General features: G+C 40.5%; 1 protein-coding gene across 1 annotated transcript; it reads left to right on the forward strand.

Annotated features, from left to right (window-relative positions):
- Nucleotides 1-1,578: 1,578 nt before the first annotated feature.
- Nucleotides 1,579-23,611, forward strand: LOC138897301 (uncharacterized). The gene is made up of 5 exons (XM_070183264.1): nucleotides 1,579-1,803; nucleotides 20,877-21,168; nucleotides 22,049-22,197; nucleotides 22,393-22,680; nucleotides 23,087-23,611. The coding sequence occupies exons 1-5, from the start codon at nucleotides 1,579-1,581 to the stop codon at nucleotides 23,609-23,611; spliced, it is 1,479 nt and encodes a 492-aa protein (XP_070039365.1).
- Nucleotides 23,612-24,113: the final 502 nt, after the last annotated feature.

The raw sequence follows: 24,113 nt of genomic DNA on the forward strand, positions 1-24,113 counted from the left end.
GGTCATGTGGTGCCGAGTGAGGGGATCAAGGTAGATCCGAAAAAGATTGAAGAAGTTCAGAGTTGGCCCAGACCATCTTCAGCTACAAAGATTCGGAGTTTCCTTGGTTTGGCTGAGTATTATCGTCATTTTGTAGAGGGGTTCTCATCCATTGCCGCACCTATGTCCATATTGACCCAGAAGTGTGCCCTTTTTCTGATTGTACGAGGAGTTTGAGGTTAGCTTTCAAATGCTCAAGACTGCTTTGACTACAACCCTAGTGTTGGTGGTGCCTACGGGTTAGGGGTCTTATATTATGTATTATGATGCGTCACATGTTGGCCTTGGCGCGTTGTTGATGCAAGACGGTAGGATGATTGCATATGCGTCTCGGGAGTTGAAGACCCATGAGAAGAACTATCCGGTCCACGACATGGAGTTTGTAGCTATTGTTCATGTATTGAAGATTTGGCGGCACTATTTGTACGGTGTCCCTTGTGAGGTCTATACTGACCACCGGAGTCTACAACATCTGTTCAAAAAGAAAGAGCTTAACTTGAGGCAGTGGAGATGGTTAGAGTTGCTTAAAAACTATGATATCTCCATTCTATATCATACCGGGAAGTCCAATATGGTGGCCGATGCCTTGAGTCGAAAGGCGGAGATCGTGGGCAGTTTGGCATATCTACTGGTAGTAGAGAGGACACTGGCCCAAGATGTTCAGGCCTTGGCCAACCAGTTTGTTAGATTGGATATTTCGGAGCCCAATCGAGTTGTTTCCTGCGTAGTTTCTCGATCTTCTTTATATGATCGCATCAGTATAACAACCCCTATTTACTTGTACTTAAGGTCACGGTACAACACGACGATGTCAAGGAGGTTTCTATTGAAGATGATGGCGTGTTGCGGATGCAGGGCCTGTTATGTGTGCCCAATGTGGATAGATTACGTGAGTTGATTCTTCAAGAGGCCCATACTTCATGATACTCCATTCATTTGGGTGCCGCTAAGATGTATCAGGATTTGAGGCAACACTATTGGTGGAGGAGAATGAAGAAAGACATAGTGGAATATGTAGCTCGGTGCCTAAGTTGTTAACAAGTGAAGTATGAGCGTCAGAGACGAGGCAGTTTGCTCTAGAGACTTGAGATTCTCGAGTGGAAGTTGGAGCATGTCACCATGGATTTAGTTTTTGGGCTCCCACGGACACATAAGAAGTTTGATATTGTTTGGGTGATTGTGGATAGGTTGACCAAATCGACTCATTTCATTCTGGTGGTGACCACTTATTCTTCAGAGCAGCTAGCTCGAATCTACATCTGCGAGATTGTTTAACTTCATGGCGTGCGGGTATGCATCATCTCTGACTGGGGCACGTAGTTCACATCACGTTTCTAGAGAGTTGTGCAGCATGAGTTAGGCATACAAGTTTAGTTGAGCACAACATTTCACCTTCACACGGATGGACAGTCCCAACGCACCATTCAAATATTAGAGGATATGCTTTGTGCATGTTTTATGGATTTCGGGGGTTATTGGGATCAGTTCTTTCTGCTTGCAGAGTTTTCCTACAACAACAACTACCAATAGAGTATTCGGATGGCTCCTTGTGAGGCCCTATATAGGAGACGGTGTCGTTCTCCAGCTGGTTGGTTGGAGCCGGGAGAGACTAAGTTATTGGGCACGGATTTGGTTCAGGATGCCTTGGAGAAGGTCAAGTTGATTCAGGATCAGCTTTGTACAACCCAGTCCAGGGAGAAACGTTATGCTGATCGGAAGGTTCGTAATGTTGAATTTATGGTTGGAGAGCGAGTTTTGCTCCAGGTTTGACCCATGAAAGGTGTGATGAGGTTCGGAAAGAAGGGCAAGTTGGGCCCTAGTTATATCCGACCTTTAGCGATCCTTGAGAGGATTGGTGAGGTGGCCTACAAGCTTGCATTACTACCTAGCTTTTCTTCAGTTCATCCTGTGTTCCATGTTTCCACGCTTCGGAAGTATTATGGTGAACAATCTCATGTTTTAGACTTATCAAAGTCCAGTTGGACAAGGATTTGACTTATATTGAGGACCCGGTGGCTATCTTGGACAGACAGGTCCGGAAGTTGATATCAAAGAACATCGCTTTAGTGAAGGTTCAATGGAAGGGTCATACAGTCGAGGAGGCGACCTGGGAGATCCAGCACGACATGCATAGTCATTATACTCATCTATTTATCACTTAAGGTATGTCCTTATGCACATTCGAGGACAAACTTTTGTTTTAAAAGGGGGAGAATGTGATGACCCAACCAATCGTTTTGTGTAATTGCGCCCCGTTTCCCCTATTGATGCTTCACACAAGAGTGTGTACGATTTTATGACTTACTGGGTTAATTAGTTTCATTCCGGGAAGATTTCGGGTTGATTTAGACCCTTTGATTCTTGACTTAATAGCTTAAGTTAGAAATGTTAACCAAACTTTGACTTTTGTAAAAATGACCCTGGAACGGTGTTTTAATGGCTCTGATAGCATCGTATCCTGATTTTGGACTTATGTGCATGCCCAGAATTGAATTCAGAAGTCCGTAGGCTGATTTGTGTTGTTTCGCCGAAATTTTCCAATTTAAAGTCGAAAAGTTTGACTGTAGATTGACTTTAAGCTATCGAGTCCGAAATGTGATTTTGGGACTTGAAATAGGTTTTTATGCTATTTATAACCTGTCTGCAAAATTTGGTATCATTTGGAGTTGAATTGATTGGATTCAGACACTTAGTTGCAATTCTAGTAGTTCTTGAACTTTACTTTGAAACTTTATGCGTTTTAGTGTTCGGTTCGTAGTTCTAGATGTTATCTTTATTTTCGCAAGCAAGTTCGTATGATGTTTTTGGACTTGTGTTGATGTTTGGTTTGGAGCCCCAAGGGCTCGGATGAGTTTCGAGCATGTATAGGAGTGTTTTGGACTTAAAACTAGAAATCTGGTGTACATCCGCCTCTGATGTCGCATTTGTGAATACCAAGATCGCAATTGCGACCTTAGCAGGGGATCGCAGGTATCGCAATTGCGATGCCTGGGTCGCAATTGCGAAGGTGACTTTGGGCTGGGCTAGGGTCGCATTTGCGATAACTTTGTCTCTTTTGTGAGGGGAGCAAGGTTCGCAATTTCGAACCCATCTTCGCATTTGCGAGAATTTCCCTAAGCCTGTTAATGCCGCAATTGCGAGCTTTTCTTTGTAATTGCAACATCTAAAGCTGATCAAAAGAGATGGGAGTCGGGATTTCATCTCATATTCTCTCATTTTATAACCCTAGACTCGGTAGGAGGTGATTTGGAGAGGGGATGTTCATCTACAAACCTTGGGTGGGTGATTCTAATCTATTTTTAACTATATTTCATCAATATATCTTAGATTTAACATCAAAATCATGTGAAACAAAGTGAAAATTTGTGAAACTTTGTGAAACTTTGTCAAGTTTTTGAAATGAGAATTTTAGTTTTAAGAGTCTATTTGGACTTGGATTTTGAAACTAATCACATATATGGAATCATAGGGTTATGGGTTATCGAAATTTACCCTTAGACCTAGGTTTCGACCGGGCGAGCCTCGAGTTGACTTTTGTTGACTTTTTGGGAAAAGTATAAAGATCATAGCTCTATCTAGTAATTATTTTTCCTTGCATTGTTTGATGATATTAAGTAATTTTGGATAGAATTGAGCCGTGTGAAGGAGAATTTTAGGGGAAACTCTATTTCCAAGGGTTGAGTTGGCCTAGTAGAGGTAAGTATCTTGCCAAACTTTGTGTGGGGGAACTAACCCTTAGGATTTGGGATTGATTGTCTCATTTGTGCTATGTAAAAGCCGTGTACGCAAGGTGACTAGTGGGTACACGGGTTATATGTGCTATTTGACCGGTTTAGGCAACTTAGACGCTTTATATGCTTTAATTGAATTGTCATATCATGTTCTAAATTCTCATAGTCAATTTAATCTTACTTGTGTTAGTCTATCCTTACATTCCTTAAATTAATTTGTTAACACTTGTTCTACATGTCACTCGATATTTTGCTCTTATGTTTTAGTTAAAGTTGTTACCTCTTTCATTATTACATGTTATCTCTTCCATTGTTGATTTATCACTATTTGAAGCCATTGTTACATGTTGTCTCTTCCATTGTTGATTTATCATTATTTGAAGTCATTGTTACATGTTATCTCTTCCCCTGCGAGGTTTTCTTAGTTGATATAGCAGTTACACATTATCTCTCTTATTGTTGAGTTATTGGTGTTAAAGTTGTGAAAACCGTTATCACGTTGAGACGAAGTTGTTTATTGTTGAGATATCCTTTTTGTTGAGAAATTTACATTCATTGTTATTATTGACATTCTTGTACACGTTGTGGTTGAGCCATGGGCTATTGTAGTGGAAACATTGATATTGTTGATTATTGGCAAGTTGTGGAATATGGGCACTTGTGGTGCAAGTTGTTATTGGGATATGTTATTAATGCGCATGCGGCGGTATAAGGATAAGGGTTAATGTGCATGCAGCGACATAAGGTAGGACTTATGTGCATGTTGCTTGTAAGGGAATTACTTGAAGCCACGCTGCGTCATAAGGTGGCTAAAGTGTGTGTAGCTATTTCGGGAAAAATGTCTTCAAACTTGTTTAAATATAAGGCTCACGCGACGGTATAAAGAATAATTATGATTGAAATTGAGAAATGTGAACACGATGCGGTACCTCGGTTGTGATTCTTGTTGTATACGATGCGGTACCTCGGTTGTGATTCTTGTTATGTATGAGGCAGTAGATCGTCGGTGATTCTTGTTGTTTATCTCATGTTGTAAAGATTTATTGGTGAAACACTTCTTGTTGCTTTCATTCTTCCTTTCCTTATTAGTTTGGATCTGTATTTGACTACGATGGTTCTCTTTTATTGCTTCCCTTGTGTTTCTCTATGCTTACAATTCCGATATTAGTCTATGTTATTGACTTGTTTCGTATCAATTATAGCCTTTAATTATTTTTCATTATTATGTTGTCATTCTGTTTATTATTTCCTAGTAGGTGTCTTGACCAGGCCTCGTCACTACTCTACTGAGGTTAGGCTTGATACTTACTGGGTACCATATTGGTGTACTCATACTATGCTTCTGCAAATCTTTTGTGCAGATCCAGATACATCTTCCCGTGCCAGACACTAGAGGTTGATTGAGTAGCTGATTTGCGAGACTTTAAGGTATACCTACTCGACGTCCATAGGCCTTAGAGTCACCTTTTGTTTTAGACATTCTACTACTTATTTATTGTTTCAATCAATATTGTATCTCGATACTATTAGTCCTTTCTTGTAGAGCTTATGACTCCGATCCACTAGGTTTTGGGGAAAGTGTTGGCTATTATACTGTTGAGTTTATGATAATAGTGTGAAGGTTTAATTTGATGTTTTAGTAGTATTTCCGCTATTTCTCTGTGCATGTTAGGATTACATAGTTGTAGAGACAAGGTGCCATCACGACATCCTACGGTGGGAAATTGGGGTCGTGACAAGTTGGTATCATAGCTCTAGGTTCATAGTTGCTATAAGTCATAAGCAGGTTTAGTAGAGTCTTACGGATCGGTACGAGAATTCTGTACGTATCTTCTATAGGATACAGAACTGTTAGGAAAACTCCACTTCTTTGATTCCTTATCATGCGAATTGGTTGACTTCGAAATCTAAATCTTTGACATTTTATTCTCTCATAGATGGTAAGGACATGTACTGCTGGATTCGGTGATCAGACATGCGTGCCCTATGCTAGACCCGCGAGAGGCCGGGGCCGGGGCAGAGGACAAGGAGGAGCACGTGGTACAGCTAGAGAACCTGCCGAGCTGCGACAAGGGAGCCACTAGTATCTCCGGCTGTGGGACAGGCACCCGAGGCGCCTGTTGCCACCTCTGCACTTCAGGAGACCCTCGCACAGTTCTTGAGCATGTTTGGTACTCTAGCTCAGGCGGGGTTGTTTCCTTTTGCACCAGCCACATCTCAGGCTCGGGGAGGAGCTTAGACTCCCGCGGACCATACTCCAGAGAATCGAGTCCATGTTTATTAGGTGCCAGAGGTTATACTAGTGCAACCTATTATTTCGGTTCAGCCCAAGATTAGGGCAGTGGCATCTGAGGCGAAGCAACTTAGATCTGAGAGGTTCAAGAAGTATCATCCTCCTACTTTCAGTGGCTTAGCTTCAAAGTATGCACATGATTTTCTAGAGAAGTGCCACCGTATTCTCCACACCATGGGTATTGTGGAGACGAACATAGTTGCTTTTACTATATTTCAACTATCAGGACCAGCACATCACTCGTAGTGGGTTTACGAGGAGGGTAGCCCAGCTGATGCAGCTTCACTTATATTTACTTTGTTTTCAGAGATGTTCTTGAGATAGTTTGTTCCCCATACAATTCGAGATGCATGGCGCGCAGAGTTTGAGCAGTTATGCCAGGGTACTATGTTAGTTTCAAAGTATGCTATCAGATTCTGTGAGTTGTCCAGACATGCACCTACCTTGATTTCTACAGTCAGAGAGCGAGTCTGTCGATATATCGGAAGGCTCAACCATGGTATTAGATTCAGCATTGCTCGATAGTTGGATATATATACCCCATATGAGCAGGTGGTAGAGATTACACGGAGGTTAGAGGTTATGCGGGGCCGTGAGAGAGAGGGCAAGGAGGCAAAAAGGCCTCGAGGTACTGGAGGATTTACTTGTGGCCATGCTGCAACTACAGCCTGTCATGGTAGAGTATATATGAGCCGTCCAGTTCACTCAGCACTTCCAGCTTCTAGTGGTGCTCCGGTTATTCCGAGGTCTCAGGTTGCACACTTTTCTCAGCCACTTTCTAGTGCACCTCCTTTGCGGGGTTCCTTCAGCGGCCAGTCCATCCGACCAGACCCGCACCAGTACCAGTAGCCATGCCCACCGAGAGCTTTCTTTGAGCGTAGTGATACCCGTCATATGATGAGAGACCCCCCCAGACCCAGGAGGGGTGCACCTTCGCAGACTACTCAAGCTCCACGGATTCAGTTGGGTCCACAGACTTCACTATCCAAGGTTTATGCTCCTATTGCTGCTCCACCCACACAGCCAGCTAAGGGTGGGGGAGGGGCGGGTAGAGGGTACCCTAACGGGGGAGGCCAGTCCAGATTCTATGCTTTTTCGGGTAGGATAGAGGCAATCGCTTCAGACGCATTAATCACAGGTATGGTTCTGGTTTGTCATAGAGATGCATCAGTCTTATTTGATCCGGGATCTACTTATTCATATGTGTCATCTTACTTTGCTCCGTATTTGGGTATATCTCGTAATTCTATGAGTTCTCCTATTTATATGTCCACGCCTGCGGGAGATTCTATTGATGTGGACCGTGTGTATCAGTGTGTTTAGTTGTTATTGGTGGTTTTGAGATCGAAGTTGATCTATTGTTACTTAGTATGGTAGACTTTTATGTGATATTGGACATGGACTGTTGTCACCCCATCATGCTATTCTAGATTGTCATGCCAAGACTATGACATTGGCTATACCAGGTTTTCCATGGTTAGAGTGGAGGACTGTATTGCATTATGTTCCTTGAAAGTTTGTGTCATTTCTAAAGGCTCAGCGGATGGTTTAGAAAGGGTGTGATGCATATCTAGCCTTTGTGAGAGATGTCAGTGATGATACTCCTACCGTTGAGTCAGTTTTGGTAGAGAGAGACTTCCCAAGTGTATTTCCAGCAGATCTTCCAAGCATGCCGCCTGATAAAGATATCGATTTTGGTATTGAATTGTTGCTGGGCACTCAATCCATTTCTACTCCACCATATCGTATGGCCCCATCATAGCTGAAGGAGTTAAATGAGCAGTTTTAAGAGTTGCTTGATAAGGGTATCATTCGGCCTAGTATGTCGTCGTGGGGTACTCCTACTTTATTTATGAAGAACAAGGATGGTTCTATGCGCATGTGTATTGATTATCGGCAATTGAAAAAGGTTATAGAGAAGAACCGATATCCATTGCCACGCATTGATGACTTATTTGATCAGCTACATAGTGCCAGAGTGTTCTCAAAGATTGATTATCAGTTCGCGTATCATCAACTAAAAATTCAATATCCGGATATCTAGAAGACTGCATTTAAAACTCGACATGGTCACTTCGAGTTCCTTGTAATGTCATTTAGGCTGACCAACGCCCCAACAACATGTCTGCACCTGATAAACAGTGTATTCCAGCCATATTTTGATACATTCACCATTTTGTTTATTGACGACATCTTGGTGTACTCCCGCATCCGGGAGGTTCATGAGCAGCATTTGAGGATTGTGCTCCAGACCTTGAGAGAGAAGAAGTTGTATGCAAAATTCTCAAAGTGTGAATTCTGGCTTGATGCGGTGGCGCTTTTGGGTCATGTAGTGTCGAGTGAGGGGATCAAGGTAGATCCGAAGAAGATTGAAGCAATTCAGAGTTGGCCCATACCATCTTCAGCTACTGAGATTCGAAGTTTCCTTGGTTTGGTCGGGTAATATCGCCGTTTTGTAGTGGGTTTCTGATCCATTACTGCACCTCTGACCAGATTGACCTAGAAGGGTGCCCCTTTTCAATGTCAGTGCCGCAATTGCAAGCTTTTCTTCGCATTTGCAAAACCATGTCGCAATTGTGACATTTGTAGCAGATCAAAAGGGCTGGTAGTCGGAATTTCATGTCATATTCTCTCATTTAAGAATCCTACACTCGCTAGGAGATGATTTGGAGAGGGGAATTTCATCTACACACCTTGGATAAGTGATTCTAATCGATTTCAAACTATATTTCATCAATATATCTTAGATTTAACATCAATATCATGTGAATCAAAGTGAACATTTGTGAAACTTTGTCAAGTCTTTGAAAAATAAGAATTTGAGTTTTGAGAGTCGATTTGGACTAGGATTTTTAAACTAATCACATACATGGACTCGTGGAGTTATGGGTAGTGGGAATCTACATTGGACTCGAGTTTCGAGCGGGCAAGCCCCGGGTTGACTTTTGTTGACTTTTTGAAAAAAGCACAGCTTTATCTATTGTAATTGTTTCCTCTGGCATTGTTTGATGATATTAAGTCAATTTTGGTTAGATTTGAGACGTGTGGAGGCGAATTTAAGATTAAGCTATTTCCGAGGGTTGGGTTGGCCTAGTTAAGGTATGTATCTTAGCTAACTTTGTGTGGGGGAACTACCCCTTAATATTTATGACTGATTGTGTCATTTGTGCTTTGTGAAAGCCGTGTATGCAAGGTGATGAGTGGGTACACGAGTTATATGTGGTATTTGACCGGTTTAGGCTATTTAAACTCTTTCCATGCTTTAATTGAACTATCATACCATGTTCTAAATTCTCATAATCAATCTACTCTTACTTGTGTTAGTCTATCCTTACATGCCTTAAATGACTTTGTTAACACTTGTTCTATAAAGTACTCAATATTTTGCTCTTATGTTTTAGTTGAAGTTGTTACCTCTTTCATTATCACATGTTATCTCTTCTATTGTTGATTTATCATTGTTTGAAGCCATTGTTACATGTTATCTCTTCCATTGTTGATTTATCATTATTTGAAGCCATTGTTACATGTTATCTCTTCCCTTGTGAGTTGTTCTTAGTTGATATAGTAGTTACACATTATCTCTCTTATTGTTGAGTTATTGGTGTTGAAGTTGTGAAAGCAGTTATCACGTTGAGGTGAAGTTGTTTATTGTTGAGATATCATTCTTGTCTTGAAATTTTCATTCATTGTTATTGTTGACATTCTTGTACACATTGTGGTTGAGCCATGGGCTATTATTGTGGAATCATTCATATTGTTGATTATTAGCAAGTGGTGGCATATGTGCACTTATGATGCGAGTTGTTATTGTGATGTGTTATTGATGTGCATGCGGCAGTATAAGGATAAGGGGTTAATGTGCATGCAACGACATAAAGTGGGACTTATGTGCGTGTTTCTTGCAAGGGAATTACTTGAAGCCACACGACATCATAAGGTAGCTAAAGTGTGTGTAGCTATTTCGAGAAAAATGTTTTCAGAACTATTTAAATGTAAGGATCGCACAACGTTATAAGAATGATTGGGATTGAAATTGAAAAATGTGAATACGAGGCGGTACCTCGGTTGTGATTCTTGTTGCATACGAGACTGTACCTCGGTTGTGATTCTTGTTATGTATGAGGCAGTTCCTCGTTGGTGATTCTTATTGTTTATCTCATGATTTGAAGAGTTATTGGTGAAACACTTCTTGTTGCTTTCATTATTCCTTACCTTATCGGTTTGGATCTGTATTTGACTACGTTGGTTCTCTTTAATTGCTTACCTTATGTTTCTTTATGCTTACAATTCCAATATTAGTTTATGTTATTGACTTGTTTCATATCAGTAATTTCCCCGCCTTCCATTACTTCTCGTTATTATGTTTTTATTATGTTTATTATATCCTAATAGGTGTCTTGACCTAGCCTCGTCACTACTCTACCGAGGTTAGGCCTAATACTTACTGGGTACTGTTGTGGTGTAGTCATACTACGTATCTGCACATCGTTTGTGCAGATCCATGTATTTCTGCATGTGCCAGACACTAGAGGTTGATTGGGTAGCTGCTTTTGGACACTTCAAGGTATACCCGCTCGACCTCAGTAGGCCTCGGAGTCACCGTCTATTTTAGACATTCTACCATTTATTTCTTGTTTCAAACTGTATTGTATCTCGAGACTATTAGTCCTTGGTTGTAGAGCTTATGACTCCATTCCACCAGCTTTTGGGAAAAGTGTTGGCTATTGTACTATTGAGTTTATGATAATAGTGTGAAGGGTTAATTTGAAGTTTTAGTAGTATTTCCGCAATTTCTCTATGCATGTTAGGCTTACCTAGTTGTAGAGACTAGGTGCCATCACGGTATTCCATGGTGGGAAACTGGGATCGTGACAATAGGATGGTCAACTTCTAGTCTCACTTGAATCCTACAGGCATGACATTTAAACAATGCATATAGAAAATGAATAACATTTAGTTAAACTACCAAGACCAATAGTGCTTAACCATGTTACATAAAAAAAACCTCCTGGACTGTTTCCTCAAACATCAAATTGTCATGAGATAACAAGAACACTTATTTAATATTAAACCAAGCAAAGAAATACATGTGATTGCAAGTCATCATTAATTTATTCGGGCAAACAGGATCACTATCAAACTCTAACGTAAAACATGCCAAGCTAGGTAGGCAAAGTTTGTCATATACTTCTCCTTTACATTCAGATTAACATAATAAACAACATAACTGCCAACATAGATCATTCCACGTAGCTGAACAGAACAACATGGTATGATAAGCATGACTGTCAACTGGAACCATTCGATTACCTAGGCAGATCAACATGATAACATAGGCATGACTATCAATGTAGGTCATTCAATTATCTAAGCAGATCAACATGATAATATAAGCATGATAATCATTCAATTAGTTAAGCAGAACAACATAATAAATAAAACATGACTATCAACAAAGAAATCAATTAGTTAAATTAGCATAATGAATCAAACATGACTGCTAACAAGGAAATCTTTTTACTAAATCAACAACAACACATGAGAAACTATAAGGCAAAATCAATTACTAAAATGAGATTGCAGGTTTACTGATCTTCCTTAGGGCAGCAAACCAAGTGATCGTCCTTAGCCATTTAGAAACAAATACTCACAACTAATTCCTCGCGATTAAACTCGAATAGAATCGAAAAGAAAGAAAAAAAAATTAAGGCAAACGTTTGAAATACTTAGGAAAATCAAGTAGAGTGCATTTACTAGGGTAGGATGGTAGTTGTGTGTGTTGGTGAGGGAATTAAAGACCGATATTTATACCTGCTATCAGAGCCTTAGGGTTTTGTTTGAAGTTTTAAAATAGTGGATGATGACAATGATGAACACTGACGAAATCAAGAAGGGAAAGAGTGAAAAATCAGAGGGGAAAACATGTAAGGATTTTACCTATTCATAATGATGATTGAGCTAGCCGTTTGAGGCCATCGGACTGCCAGATAAAACTAATATCCAGAGGTCATTGCGTTTGACCTCTGGACTAATAATCGTCATGGTGAGGTAAAAGATCTCACGAATCTATGGATGCATATGGGGATTTGAATGAGTAGAGGAATGAAATAATGAGATTCTATGCTTTGCACCTTTGGATGTAGGGTTTTAGGGTTTGAGGTTTGAAATTGGATGATGGAAAAGGCATGTTCAGCTAGATTCTCGGCTCGATGAGGGGAAAATTATGAACCTCCAATTGTTTTTAGTGAGCTTGAACTGATTTGTGCAAGGCCTCAGAAAAATTTGCCCAAGGAATTTAAGATTTTATGGTGCCAAGATATACTAATGTGCTGTAAGGTTGTGGTATTTGCATTGACTATTTGGCATCATTATTTGTATGGGGTCCATGTGGACATATTCACAAACCACAAGAATCTTCAATATATCTTCAAGCAAAAGGAATTGAATCTGAGGCAAAGGAGATGACTTGAGTTATTCAAGGACTACGACATCGATATTCTATATCATCCAGGGAAGGCTAATGTTGTAGAGGTTGCTCTTAGCCAAAAATCCATGGGTAGTCTAGGTCACCTAGAGGCATATCAAAGTCCGTTGGCCAAGGAAGTTCACCGGTTGGCTAGTTTGGGAGTTCGACTCACGGGCTCTAGCGAATGTGGGGTGATTGTTCAAAATAGGGCCGAATCATCACTTGTAATAGAAGTTAAGGAGAAACAATATGATGATCCATTGTTGGTGCAATTGAAGGAGGGGATTCATAAACACAAAACCACGGAATTTTCTCTTGGCTCAAATGATGGTACGCTAAGGTACCAAGGGCGATTATATGTTCCCGATGTAGACGGTCTCCGGGAAAGAATTATGTCTGAGGCTCACAGTTTCAAGTATTTCGTGCACCCAGGCTCTACAAAAATGTACCATGATATGAAGGAGGTCTACTGGTGGAATGACATGAAGAGGGATGTGACGGACTATCTAGCGAGATATCCAAATTGTTAACAAGTGAAGGCCGAGCACTAGAAGCCCGATGGCTTGGCCCAAAATATCGAGATTCCAATGTGGAAGTGGGAGATGATCAATATGGACTTTGTGGTAGGTCTACCTCGCACGCCTCATAAGTTTGACTCGATTTGGGTGATTGTGGACCGACTCACAAAATTAGCACACTTCTTACCTGTTAAGACTACCGACACCGCAAAATATTATGCTCAGTTGTATATCAAGGAAATAGTCAGGTTGCATGACAATCCAGTTTCCATCATCTCAGATCGTGGAGCACAATTCACAGCTAATGTTTGGCAAATATTTCAGCAAGGTTTGGCTACTTAAGTGAATCTTAGTGCAACTTTCCATCCACAGACTGACGGGCAAGCAGAACGGATGATTCAGACGCTTGAGGATATGTTGCGTACTTGTGTTCTTGACTTCAAGAGTAGCTAGGATGATCATTTGCCGCTCATAGAATTTGCCTATAACAACAGCTACCATGCCAGCATCCAGATGGCGCAGTTCGAAGCTTTATATGGTAGGAGATGTAGATCACCCATTGGTTGGTTCAAAGTTGGGGAAGCAGAATTGATATGACCGGACCTCGTACATCAGGCTATGGAGAAGGTCAAGATCATTAAGGAACAATTGAAGACTGCTTAGAGTTGCCATAAGTCCTATTCGGATGTGCGTCACAGAGATTTGGAGTTTAAAGAGGATAATTAGGTGTTCTTGAAGGTTTCTCCCATGAAGGGTATAATGCGATTTGGGAAGAAATGAAAGTTGAGCCCTAGATATATCGGTCCATAAAAAATCATTCAGATGATTGGTCAGGTGGCTTACAGGCTCGAGCTACCTCTAGAGATATCTTTAGTGCACCCGGTGTTTCATGTATCCATGTTGAAGAAGGTGGTTGGAGACCCGTAACTTATTGTTCTAGTAGAGGGTATTAAGGTTAATGAAGGATTGGACTTATGAGGAGATTCCAGTTGCCATTCTAGATAGACAAGTCCGATACTTGAGGAATAAAGATATTGCTCCGTGAAAGTGCTATGTCGAAACCAACAAGTTGAAGAGGCCACCTGGGAGGCCGAGGAAGAGATGAGAAAGAAATACCCTCACTTGTTTGTGTAACTATAATGTCATGTTTCAAAAGAATTTTAGAAGTTTATTTTCTATGAATTATGTTCAACTTGTACAATTTTTGTTAAGGTACCTTTTTTGGTAATATAATGCCTACAAGGTTTCGCTTGGTGTTATTTTCATGGTATGTTATGTCGTTGGAATATAAATATGCTGTTAGGATTTGTTTCTCGGGCACTCTGACAGGTGGATAGGACCAAATACAAGGGAGACCCTGCCGAAATCTTGGCAAATTTGGGGAGTTAGTCAACTTTTGAACTTTTGGCGTGTGAATTAAGAGTTGATCCACATTGGAGGTCGATGGCGTACTTTGACACTCATTCGAAGACGATTACTCCTAAGCGGGGGAGGATGTAATCGCAAAAACTTTTCCCAAGGAATTTAAGATTTTATGGTGCCGGGGTAGACTAACGTGTTGTAGGGTTGTCGCCGCAGTACGAATTATTTTGGTTAGGAAATGAGTTATGGAGTTGGTGGATTTGTTTTGCAGACCATGATATTTTTGCGGTCCATTATGCCACCGCAAAATGCTTTCGCGGACTGCTTAATTGTCACGGAGTTGGGGTGGGAGTTAGTTATTTGTTCATGCATGTGCCATTGAAAGTGGTGGGGAGGTTGTTGAACTAATGTTGTTGAGCTATTGATATGGGGATTGGTTGTGGGGTGAAGGATTTCCTCCATAGGTATTTGTAAAAGCAATTTCACACCTAGTGTTTGATGAAATTTCTACATGAACAGAACCTATGAACTCCCTCCTAATTGTGGCTCGATTTTGTTGTGTCTCTATAGATTGGAATTTCTAGAAGTACTGGGATGTAGTATTAAATCTAAGAAAATCTCAAACAAGGTATGTTGGCTGAACTCCTCTTGTAGAATCGATTCCATGAAATTCTTGTAAGTTTCAAGCGTGGGTTGCTCAAGCTCCTATTTCAAATATTCTGAGTTGTTCCTAATAAGTCGAGTTAGCCATAATAAGCATTGTGTCGAAAGTTATATACTCAAAATGTGTTTCAATTGCTCATGTCATATTATGCTCCCCTTCTGGAATATATTCAAGTATGATTAATGTATCAAATGCTATGTCTTAAATTCATGTCTTGATTGCAAATTTATTATGCCCTATTTTGCAAAGAAAAATCAACGTGTTTAAGACTCCTACTGCTCATATATATATATATATATATATATATATATATATATATATATATATATATATATATATATATATAGATTTCAAAGTGTTATTATTGTCGATAAACTATGATGATCCATGAAAGTGAAAGAATGAGAATATGAAACATAAAATGCGGCCATCGTGCCAAGAACGAAGAATTACATTTGTGGCCAAGAGTTCCAATGAAATAGAAGGAAGTTTGAAAGGATATGAAATGAATTGTAACTCTTTTATATGTGATAAATATTTTTGGGAGTATCGTTAAGTCACCATGGAAGGATGGGTTGAATTAACCTAAACCTGAAATTAACTGTGCCGTTGTAGGATTGATTGAGGGATAAATTCCCGTATTGATGTGTTGAGATTATTCCCCTTAATTGGTATGAGATTATAGCTAGCAAAGGATCATGTTGATGCACACGATATTGTGGTAAGACAGCTTAGCACATTGTTATGTTTCTATGTCCACCCGCACACACTAGGGTGAGACGGCTTAGCCGATTGGGAGGATATCGGTCTCCATGCCATAAACATGGTGGTGTATCGGTACCGAAGATCTCCCAACCCTAAAACATTATTAATTACTTGCGGATTTACCTTGCTCTTAACTTGGCATTTTAATGTTACTTGAGTTCCTTATTGATTACATGTTTCTCTCTTTTATGTTGGTTCTCTATTCTATGAGAGGGTACTTAGTCTTACATACTAGCACTATTTCTTATGTACTAACGTCTTGCCAGGGGTGTTGCATCTTTAATGGATGCAGGTGGTTCCTCAGCAGGCGGTTTTGATCCTCATTAGCAGCTTACCCTCTACTCCACGGATTTTGGTGCACCCTATTCTGCTTCGGGGCCTTATGTCACTTGATATTGTATATTGTGTTTTGATTTATAGCCGAGGCCTTGTCACTGACACTTTCATAATACTCTTTTGTTTCACTTAGAGGCTCTGTAGACATAGTGTGGGTTGTATTTTGATTTGGGAAATCAAACTAGAAATGTTTTAATTGTCAAACATTTTTCCACATTTAAAACTATGATCATGTAATGTTTCGGAAATTGTAAATGGAGTTGTTAGATGAAATGAAATTGGTGTTGTACATGTTAGTCTCTCGTTGTCTAACTCGTGATATTCAACTTCACATTATTCATGGGTAAGGTTGGGTAGGAGGCATCAAGTAGGCTTGTTTGATTGGGATACCTCGATTGAGTGCTGGTCGCGCTCCCCAAGGTCGCGGCATGACATATGGCAGGGGCTGAGAGACAATGAGAGAAAAGAGAGAGTAAGAGTAAATAAGGGCGGCTGGTGAAATGAAAATGTCTCCACGGTTTTGGGGGTGGATTAGTTTAAGAAGAGAGATCGCGTAGGGGCCATTGGATCATTTAGATCAACGGCTCCAGATTTGTGAGCTAACAAATGATAGGAAAATATGTATGGGGGGAATACATAGGAGGTCGTTGGATCATTTGATCTAATAGTTGAGATAAATGGACTGGAAGGTTTAAAACTAAATTGGTATTGTGATTAATTTTAGACCGTTGATCAAATTCATCAACGGTCCAGATGGATTGTGTTTGTTATGTGAGTGGCTTTGGAGGGGTGACATGGCTGGTGTGATTGATGGTGAGGGAGAGGTGCGTATTGCCAAATGGGACAGGTAGTGGGCTGCTCGGACCGGGTCAGGAGTATTGAGCTAGTGGTTTGGGCCAATCAGTTGGGCATTTGAGCTGGAATTTGAATTTGAGTGATGGCCACTTAAATTAAAATCAACCTATTGTAATTATAGCCTAATTTAAAGTTTTAAACCCCCTTTTATAATTAAATTAATTAAAATTATTTAATCTCAATAAAATATAATAAAATACAATTAACTGGTGTATTATTAATTACTATAAGCTAGTTTTAAATTATTAAATAATTAAAATACTCATCTATTGAATTATGAAATATTATTGTTTGATTAATTAAGTCATAGAGGTGGTATAACTATAATTATTTAAGACATAATTATTATAATTATATAATTAGTATCGTTAACTATCATTATACTTATTATTACCTATTATTTATTTATATTTGAGAAAAATAGATGCTAATAATTTTTAAAATACTCTATTACATTATTGTTGATCAATAAGCGTAAAAGATTAAATTTAAAAGGGAAGGGTCAAAATTAGTGTTCGACAACTGCTCCTCTTTGATTGGAGACGCTAAAAGAGTTTGCAGACAAAATAATTGACTTAATGGCCAATTTTGCCCCGACTTCAGGCATACACTGTAGAGATAATATATGAAATTGTGAAAGACAATGACCTATGAGATTACGGCCGAATACTGCTTTGAATCGCCTACATACCTCAGGCTTAACGAGGATCAGACCGTATGAAGTTCTAGGATGATGATTTGGGGAGAGTTATGCTTGCAGGAATTGCTCTAGTATTGTGTTATGACGATACTGCAAGGCGAAAAGATTTTGAGACCAAAGGACTTCTGGGCTACAACTTGACTATATATTTTCCTAAGGGTTTTGATAATTTGGAGTTCTACTGCTCGAATTGAGTTGGAGACTGGATCCTTGGCTCGCTAGTCTATTATCCCTCGTTACCAATGTAACCTGGTTTGCTGCTTAGAGGAAGTTTCACATTGTAGTGTTTGAACCTATAAAAGGAAGAGGCACACATACCCATATATCGTAATGCAAATATGTTAGGACATAATGTAAATATACAAGAATGACAATGCATTGTTGCCGGCTAGACTTTATTTGGGCTCTCTGGGAAATGCAATGTTTAAATCTGAAGCCTTCGAGGGATTACGGGAATGGGATTTTTGAACTTTGAAGTCTCCTAGTTGTGGAATATTTATTTGGGATCTTGGGGATGGGATGTTTAACTTTGAAGCCTCCTAGTAATTATTTGGGATCTCGGGGACGGAATGTTTGAACTTTGAAGCCTCATAGCTCTGGAGTATTTTTTTGAAATCTCGGGGAGGGGATGTTTGACCTTTGAAGCCTCCTAGATATGGAGTATTTATTTGGGATCTCGGGGACGGGATGTTTGATCTTTGAAGGTTAGCCGGGCTATGCACTGTTCCGAAGTTGTCAGAGCATTTGACTTTGATTTTGAAATTAACTTTGAACTCTGAATTTGAATCTCCGCAAGATGGGAGTATTCGACTTTGAATTGAATTTCAATTTGAATCTCTGAGCGATGGGAGTATTTTAATTTAAACCAAGAATGAATGTAAAAACGCCTGTAAGCTCCACAAATAAAATGTCAAGATATTCAAGATAAAATAAGAAATAAAAGGAACATGCCCAAGAGGTACTCTTGATTGAAGAACTAATTTATAATTTGCGACCGTTGATTGGCGAGACGTATGATGGAATTGAATGATCCAGCCTTCGATTGGCGAAGCTGGCGACGAGGTTTGCAAAAATCTATCTAGAAATATATGATTTGGCGGAGAAACTTGATAGATATTATAAAGCCCCGTGAAATTTTACTTAAAGTCCGGGGTTTCGTGGTGGCAAGGTGAACTTATGTGTTGATTATTGTAGAGATTCTTCTCAGCGAGCTTGCGATCCGCTGTACAGACATTTTGGGTTGAACAGAGCATTGGGGATTTGAAAAAACTTTTGGCAGAGCAGGGCATTTCCGCAGTCCATTCTGCGATCGTAGAACTGATATGCGGACCGTAGATCTGTCATAGAATGAAGCAGAAACTTGTGCTAATTTTAGGACCATTATGCAGTACATTATGTAGCCGCATAATCATTTCGCGGGCCGTACATTCATCGCAGAGCCTAGCATAAGAAAATTTGGAAGGAGGTTCTGCGGTCCTTTCTGTGACTGCAGAATTGGTGTGCGAACTGCAAACATGTTGTATAGTGAGGCAGAAATGCCCAGTTCTGGAGGACCATTATGCGGTCCATTTTGCGGATCACAAAAGTGTTATGCGGTCACATATTTTACCGCGGAATCACATCGAGGCTTCTTTTTTTTTCTAATTTTGTGACCCAAACCTATTTCGATATATAGTCGTTGAAGACCATTTGTAAGGTAAAAACCTGATATATTGAGAGTGGGGAAGTCCTCTAGAGTGAAAGGGGGTTCCTAAACTAATTGTTTACCAATCCTTTCTAAATCTGGAAGAATTCACAAGAAAAAGTCACAAGGTCTTCATCCAAGAGGTAAGGTTCCATACCCTAGTCTTCAATTTCGAGTTGGGGTAGAAGATGGATAATGGGGAGTGTAATTCTTAGGTGTGGCAGTGTTATATATGCATGTATGTACCAACAAAGTTGTAGGAAGGTTGTTGAGCTAAAATAGGGTGGATATTGTGTTTGGGATGAAGGGATCCACCATAGGAGGACCTTGAAAACTTAATGCACACCTAGTGTTTGATAAAATGCTCAAATGAGCTGGAACTATAAACTCCTTCCTAATTTGTGTTCAATTTTTCTATATCTCTAATTAGATCGAAGTGGCTAAGGTTTCCAGAACATTGTAGTAATTTAAGAGAAGTTCATGGCAATGTGTGTTGGCTAAAATCCTCTTTTAGAATTGAACCCCACAATGTGCTTGTAAGTGGAGAGTTGCTCATTATAAATTGATTATTCCGAATAAGCCTTGAGTCAAAAGATATATGTGTTTGATATGCATTTCAAATGATCTTTGTTATGTTGTGTTACCATTTGAGAATGTGTTCAAAGTATGGGTTGCATATCTAAATGTTATAACTTCAAGTCATGATTCAAATGAAAGCTATTATGCTGAATTGTGTAAGAAATCTCAATACGCTTAAGACTCTTACTTGCTCACATGTGTACTTAAATTCTTGAAATGAAATGCTTCGTTGTCGATAATCCATGATGATGTTGAAAGTGAAAGAGCTGAGCATGAAATATGAAACATGGCCAACGTGCCAATTATAATATTACGTTTGGGGAATAATGGAAATTTACATGAAAATTATCTTGCTTCTAACTTGATGTTTTAGTATTGGTTGAGGCTTTCATTGATTTTATGACTGTTCTTCCTGTATTATTACATGTTCTAATGAGAGCGTTTAGTCATACATACTAGTACTATTCCATATGTACTAACGTCCCTTTTGCCGGGGGCGCTACATCTTTAATGGAGGCAGGTGGATCCGCAGCAGGTTGTATTCATCAGTGATAGCAGCACACCCTTTTCCCAGCAGATTTGGTGAGCCCCACTTCATCTCGGGGTCTTCCATCTTTTGTTCCCCATGTATTGTGTTTGACGTATAGCCGGGGCCTTGTTGCCGGTATTATCATAGAATTCTTTTGTATCCATTAGAGGCTCTATAGACATAGTTTGGGTTGTATATATATGGGTTGTATATATATAGTCTTGGTGTATTGAAATCACTTGTTTCACTTCAATTATGAAAGTGTATGTATTTTGAGACTTTAAAATGAAACAACTAATGGTAATGGAATTAGTGTTGTTCATGAATCCTCTTGGTGATCAAGTTTCTCCAGCTAGATCCTCCAGTGTTCACAGGTACTGATCTTGAGGAGGACCCCCAGGACTTTATTGATGAGATGCAGAAGACCCTCCGAGTTATGCGTGCTACTGAGACAGAGGGAGTGGAGTTGGCCTCCTACCGCCTAGAAGGGGTGACTTATTCCTGGTTTGAGATGTGGGAGGACTCTCGTGAGGAGGGGAGCCCTCCGGCTAGATGGAGTGAGTTTGCCGACGCCTTCATCGATCATTTCTTGCATGCCGAGACTAAGGCAGCCCGTGTCGCCAAGTTAGAAAGTATGAAACAAGGTAGCATAAGTGTGAGAGTATCATATGAGGTTCGCACGCCTGCCCAAGTATACTATATACATGTTGCCCACTATGGAGGCTAGAGTGTGCCGGTTTGTACAAGGCCTTAGCCCATTGGTTATTAATGAGGCCGCTACAACTGCCTTGAATTGTAATATGATTTATGGTAAGATGGTGGAATTTGCTCAAGCCACAGAGATCCGCAAACTCAAAAATAGAATGGAGCGAGAGGGTAGCAGCAAGGCCTGGTTTGCGGGCAACTTTGGTGGTTCTTTTGGTGGTGGTGGAGGTAGTTCAACATTCAGGGGAGGGTCATTAGGGCCATCATAGTCGTTTGCTCAGTCTTCAATCAATGTGCCGCCATCAGGGCCCAATCAGTAGTAGTGGAGTCATTTTAGGCCCGGTCAGGGCAATAAAGGATCCTACCAGCTGGGTCGGCCTGGTGGGAGATTCCAGCAGCAGAGGAGGCCCACATGCCCTAGGTGCGGAAAGATAGACCTAGTAGTCTGCTACATGGACCTACCCATATGCTACGGGTGCGGACTGAGGGGTCACATCCACGGAGATTGTCGTTCGTCCTGCCAGGGTGCGGGCAGGGGCACGACACATCCAACCAGTTTTGTAGCTACTAAATCCAAAATACCTCCTCCAGCTCGAGGCACTCCACCACCCGCAGGGCATGGTGTAGCTAGGGGTGGTGCACAGCGTTCGAGAGGACCCGACCATTTCTATGCTATGAGTGGTCACCATAGTGCAGAGGCATCTCCAGATATTGTCACAGGTATATTGACTTTTCAATCTCATGATGTATATGCTTTTATTAATCCCGGTTCCACTTTATACAATGTTACTCCTTATGTTGCTATGGAATATGGGATAGAACCAGAACAACTTCATGAGTTGTTCTCTGTATCTACTCCAGTTGGTGAGTCCATTGTGGCCATGCATGTTTATAGGGACTGTGTTGTCACGGTGCATGGTCGGGACACCATGGCCGATCTCATTGAATCGGGGATGGTTGATTTTGATGTAATCATGGGGATGGACTAGCTGTATTCATGTTTTGCTAAGCTTGATTGCCAAACCAGAACCGTTAGATTTGAATTTCCATAGAAGTCAGTTATTGAATGGAAGGGGGATGATGTGGTGCCGAAGGGTAGGTTTATTTCTTACCGTAAGGCCACCAAGATGTTCAGCAAGGGCTGAATTTACCATTTGGTCCAGTTTATGGACACTGATGCTGAGGCACCTATACTTGAATCCGTGCCTGTTGTGAATGAATTTTCGGAGGTCTTTCCATATAAGCTCACTGGGATCCCACCAGACATGGAGATTGATATGATGTCGGGCACGCAGCCCATATCTATTCCACCCTACAGAATGGCACCACCAGAATCGAAGGAGCAAAAGGAACAATTGAAGGATTTGTTAGAGAAGGGCTTCATTCGTCCTAATGTGCCGCCTTGCGGCCCCAGTCCTCTTTGTAAGGAAGAAAGATGTGTCACAAAGGATGTGCATCGACTATCAGTAGCTCAATAAGGTTACAATCAAGAATAAGTACCCACTGCTAAGGATATATGACTTGTTTGATCAATTGCAGGGTGCTAAGTATTTCTCCAAGATTGATTTAAGATCAGGGTATCATCAATTGAAGATCAGGGAGCAGAATATTCCGAAAACAGCCTTCAGGACCCGGTATGGGAACTTTAAATTTCTGGTAATGTCTTTTGGGTTAACAAATGCCCCGGCAGCTTTCATGGATCTTATGAATCGAGTCTTCAAGCCTTTTCTTGACTATTTTGTGATAGTTTCCATTGACGATATTCTAGTATATTCACAAAGTCGAGAGGACCATGCCGATCATCTCCGGGCGGTTCTTCAGACTCTGTATTAGCACCAGTTGTATGCAAAGTTGAAGTGTCAATTTTTGCTTGAATCTGTCACATTTTTGGGTGATGTCATCTCCACAGAAGGAATTAAGGTTGATCCTCAGAATATTGCAGCTGTGAAGAATCGGCCAAAACCTACTACTCCAACAACGATTCATAGTTTCTTGAGCTTAGCTAGATATTATTGGAAATTTGTGGAGGGGTTCTCTACCCTTGCCTCTCTGTTGACTAAATTGACGCAGCAGGCTGTTAAGTTCCAATGGTCAGATGCTTGTGAAAGGAGCTTCCAGGAGTTGAAATCAAGATTAACTACGGCACCGATGTGGACCCAACAAGAGGGTACGGATGAGTTTGTGGTATATTGCGATGCTTCGAGAATCGGTATTGGGTGTGTATTAAGGCAACATGGGAATGGGATAGCTTTTGCTTCTAGGCAACTTAAGAATCATGAAAATAACTATCCAACACATGACATAGAGCTTGGTGGTATTCGCATTGAAGATTTGGCGTCATTATCTATATATAGTCCATGTGGATATATTCACGGACCATAAGAGCCTCCAATACATTTTCAAATAGAAGGAATTGAATCTGAGGTAGAGAAGATAGCTTGAGTTACTCAAGGATTACCACATCGATATTTTGTATCATCCAGGGAAGGCTAATGTTGTGGAGTATGCTCTTAGCCGAAAATCTATGGGTAGTTTGGCTCCCTTAGAGGCATAGCAAAGGCCGTTGGCCAATGAGGTTCATCTGTTTGCTAGTTTGGGAGTTTATCTTGCGGACACTAGTGAAGGAGGAGTGATTGTACAAAATAGGGCTGAATCACCGCTTCTTGTGGAAGTCAAGGAGAAGTAATACAACGATCCATTGGTTGTACGATTGAAGGAGGGGATCCATAAATATAAGAACATGGCCTTTTCTCTTGGCATGGATGATGGTACACTAAGGTACCAAGGGCGACTATGTGTTACAAATGTAGATGGTCTTGGGGAAAAAATCATGAATGAGGCTCACACTTCTAGGTATTCTGTGCACCCAGGCTCTACGAAGATG

Source organism: Nicotiana tomentosiformis, chromosome 8, assembly GCF_000390325.3.
Source record: "Nicotiana tomentosiformis chromosome 8, ASM39032v3, whole genome shotgun sequence".
NCBI lineage: Eukaryota > Viridiplantae > Streptophyta > Magnoliopsida > Solanales > Solanaceae > Nicotiana > Nicotiana tomentosiformis.

What these genes read in the sequence shown, in the direction of transcription:
- LOC138897301 (XM_070183264.1), top strand. Translation starts at nt 1,579, where the DNA reads ATGGCTCCTTGTGAGGCCCTATATAGGAGACGGTGTCGTTCTCCAGCT. An exon ending in GTTAGAAAGTATGAAACAAG is followed by an intron (nt 21,169 to 22,048) that starts GTAGCATAAGTG and finishes AATATGGGATAG; the next exon opens with AACCAGAACAACTTCATGAG. An exon ending in CGGGGATGGTTGATTTTGAT is followed by an intron (nt 22,198 to 22,392) that starts GTAATCATGGGG and finishes CATTTGGTCCAG; the next exon opens with TTTATGGACACTGATGCTGA.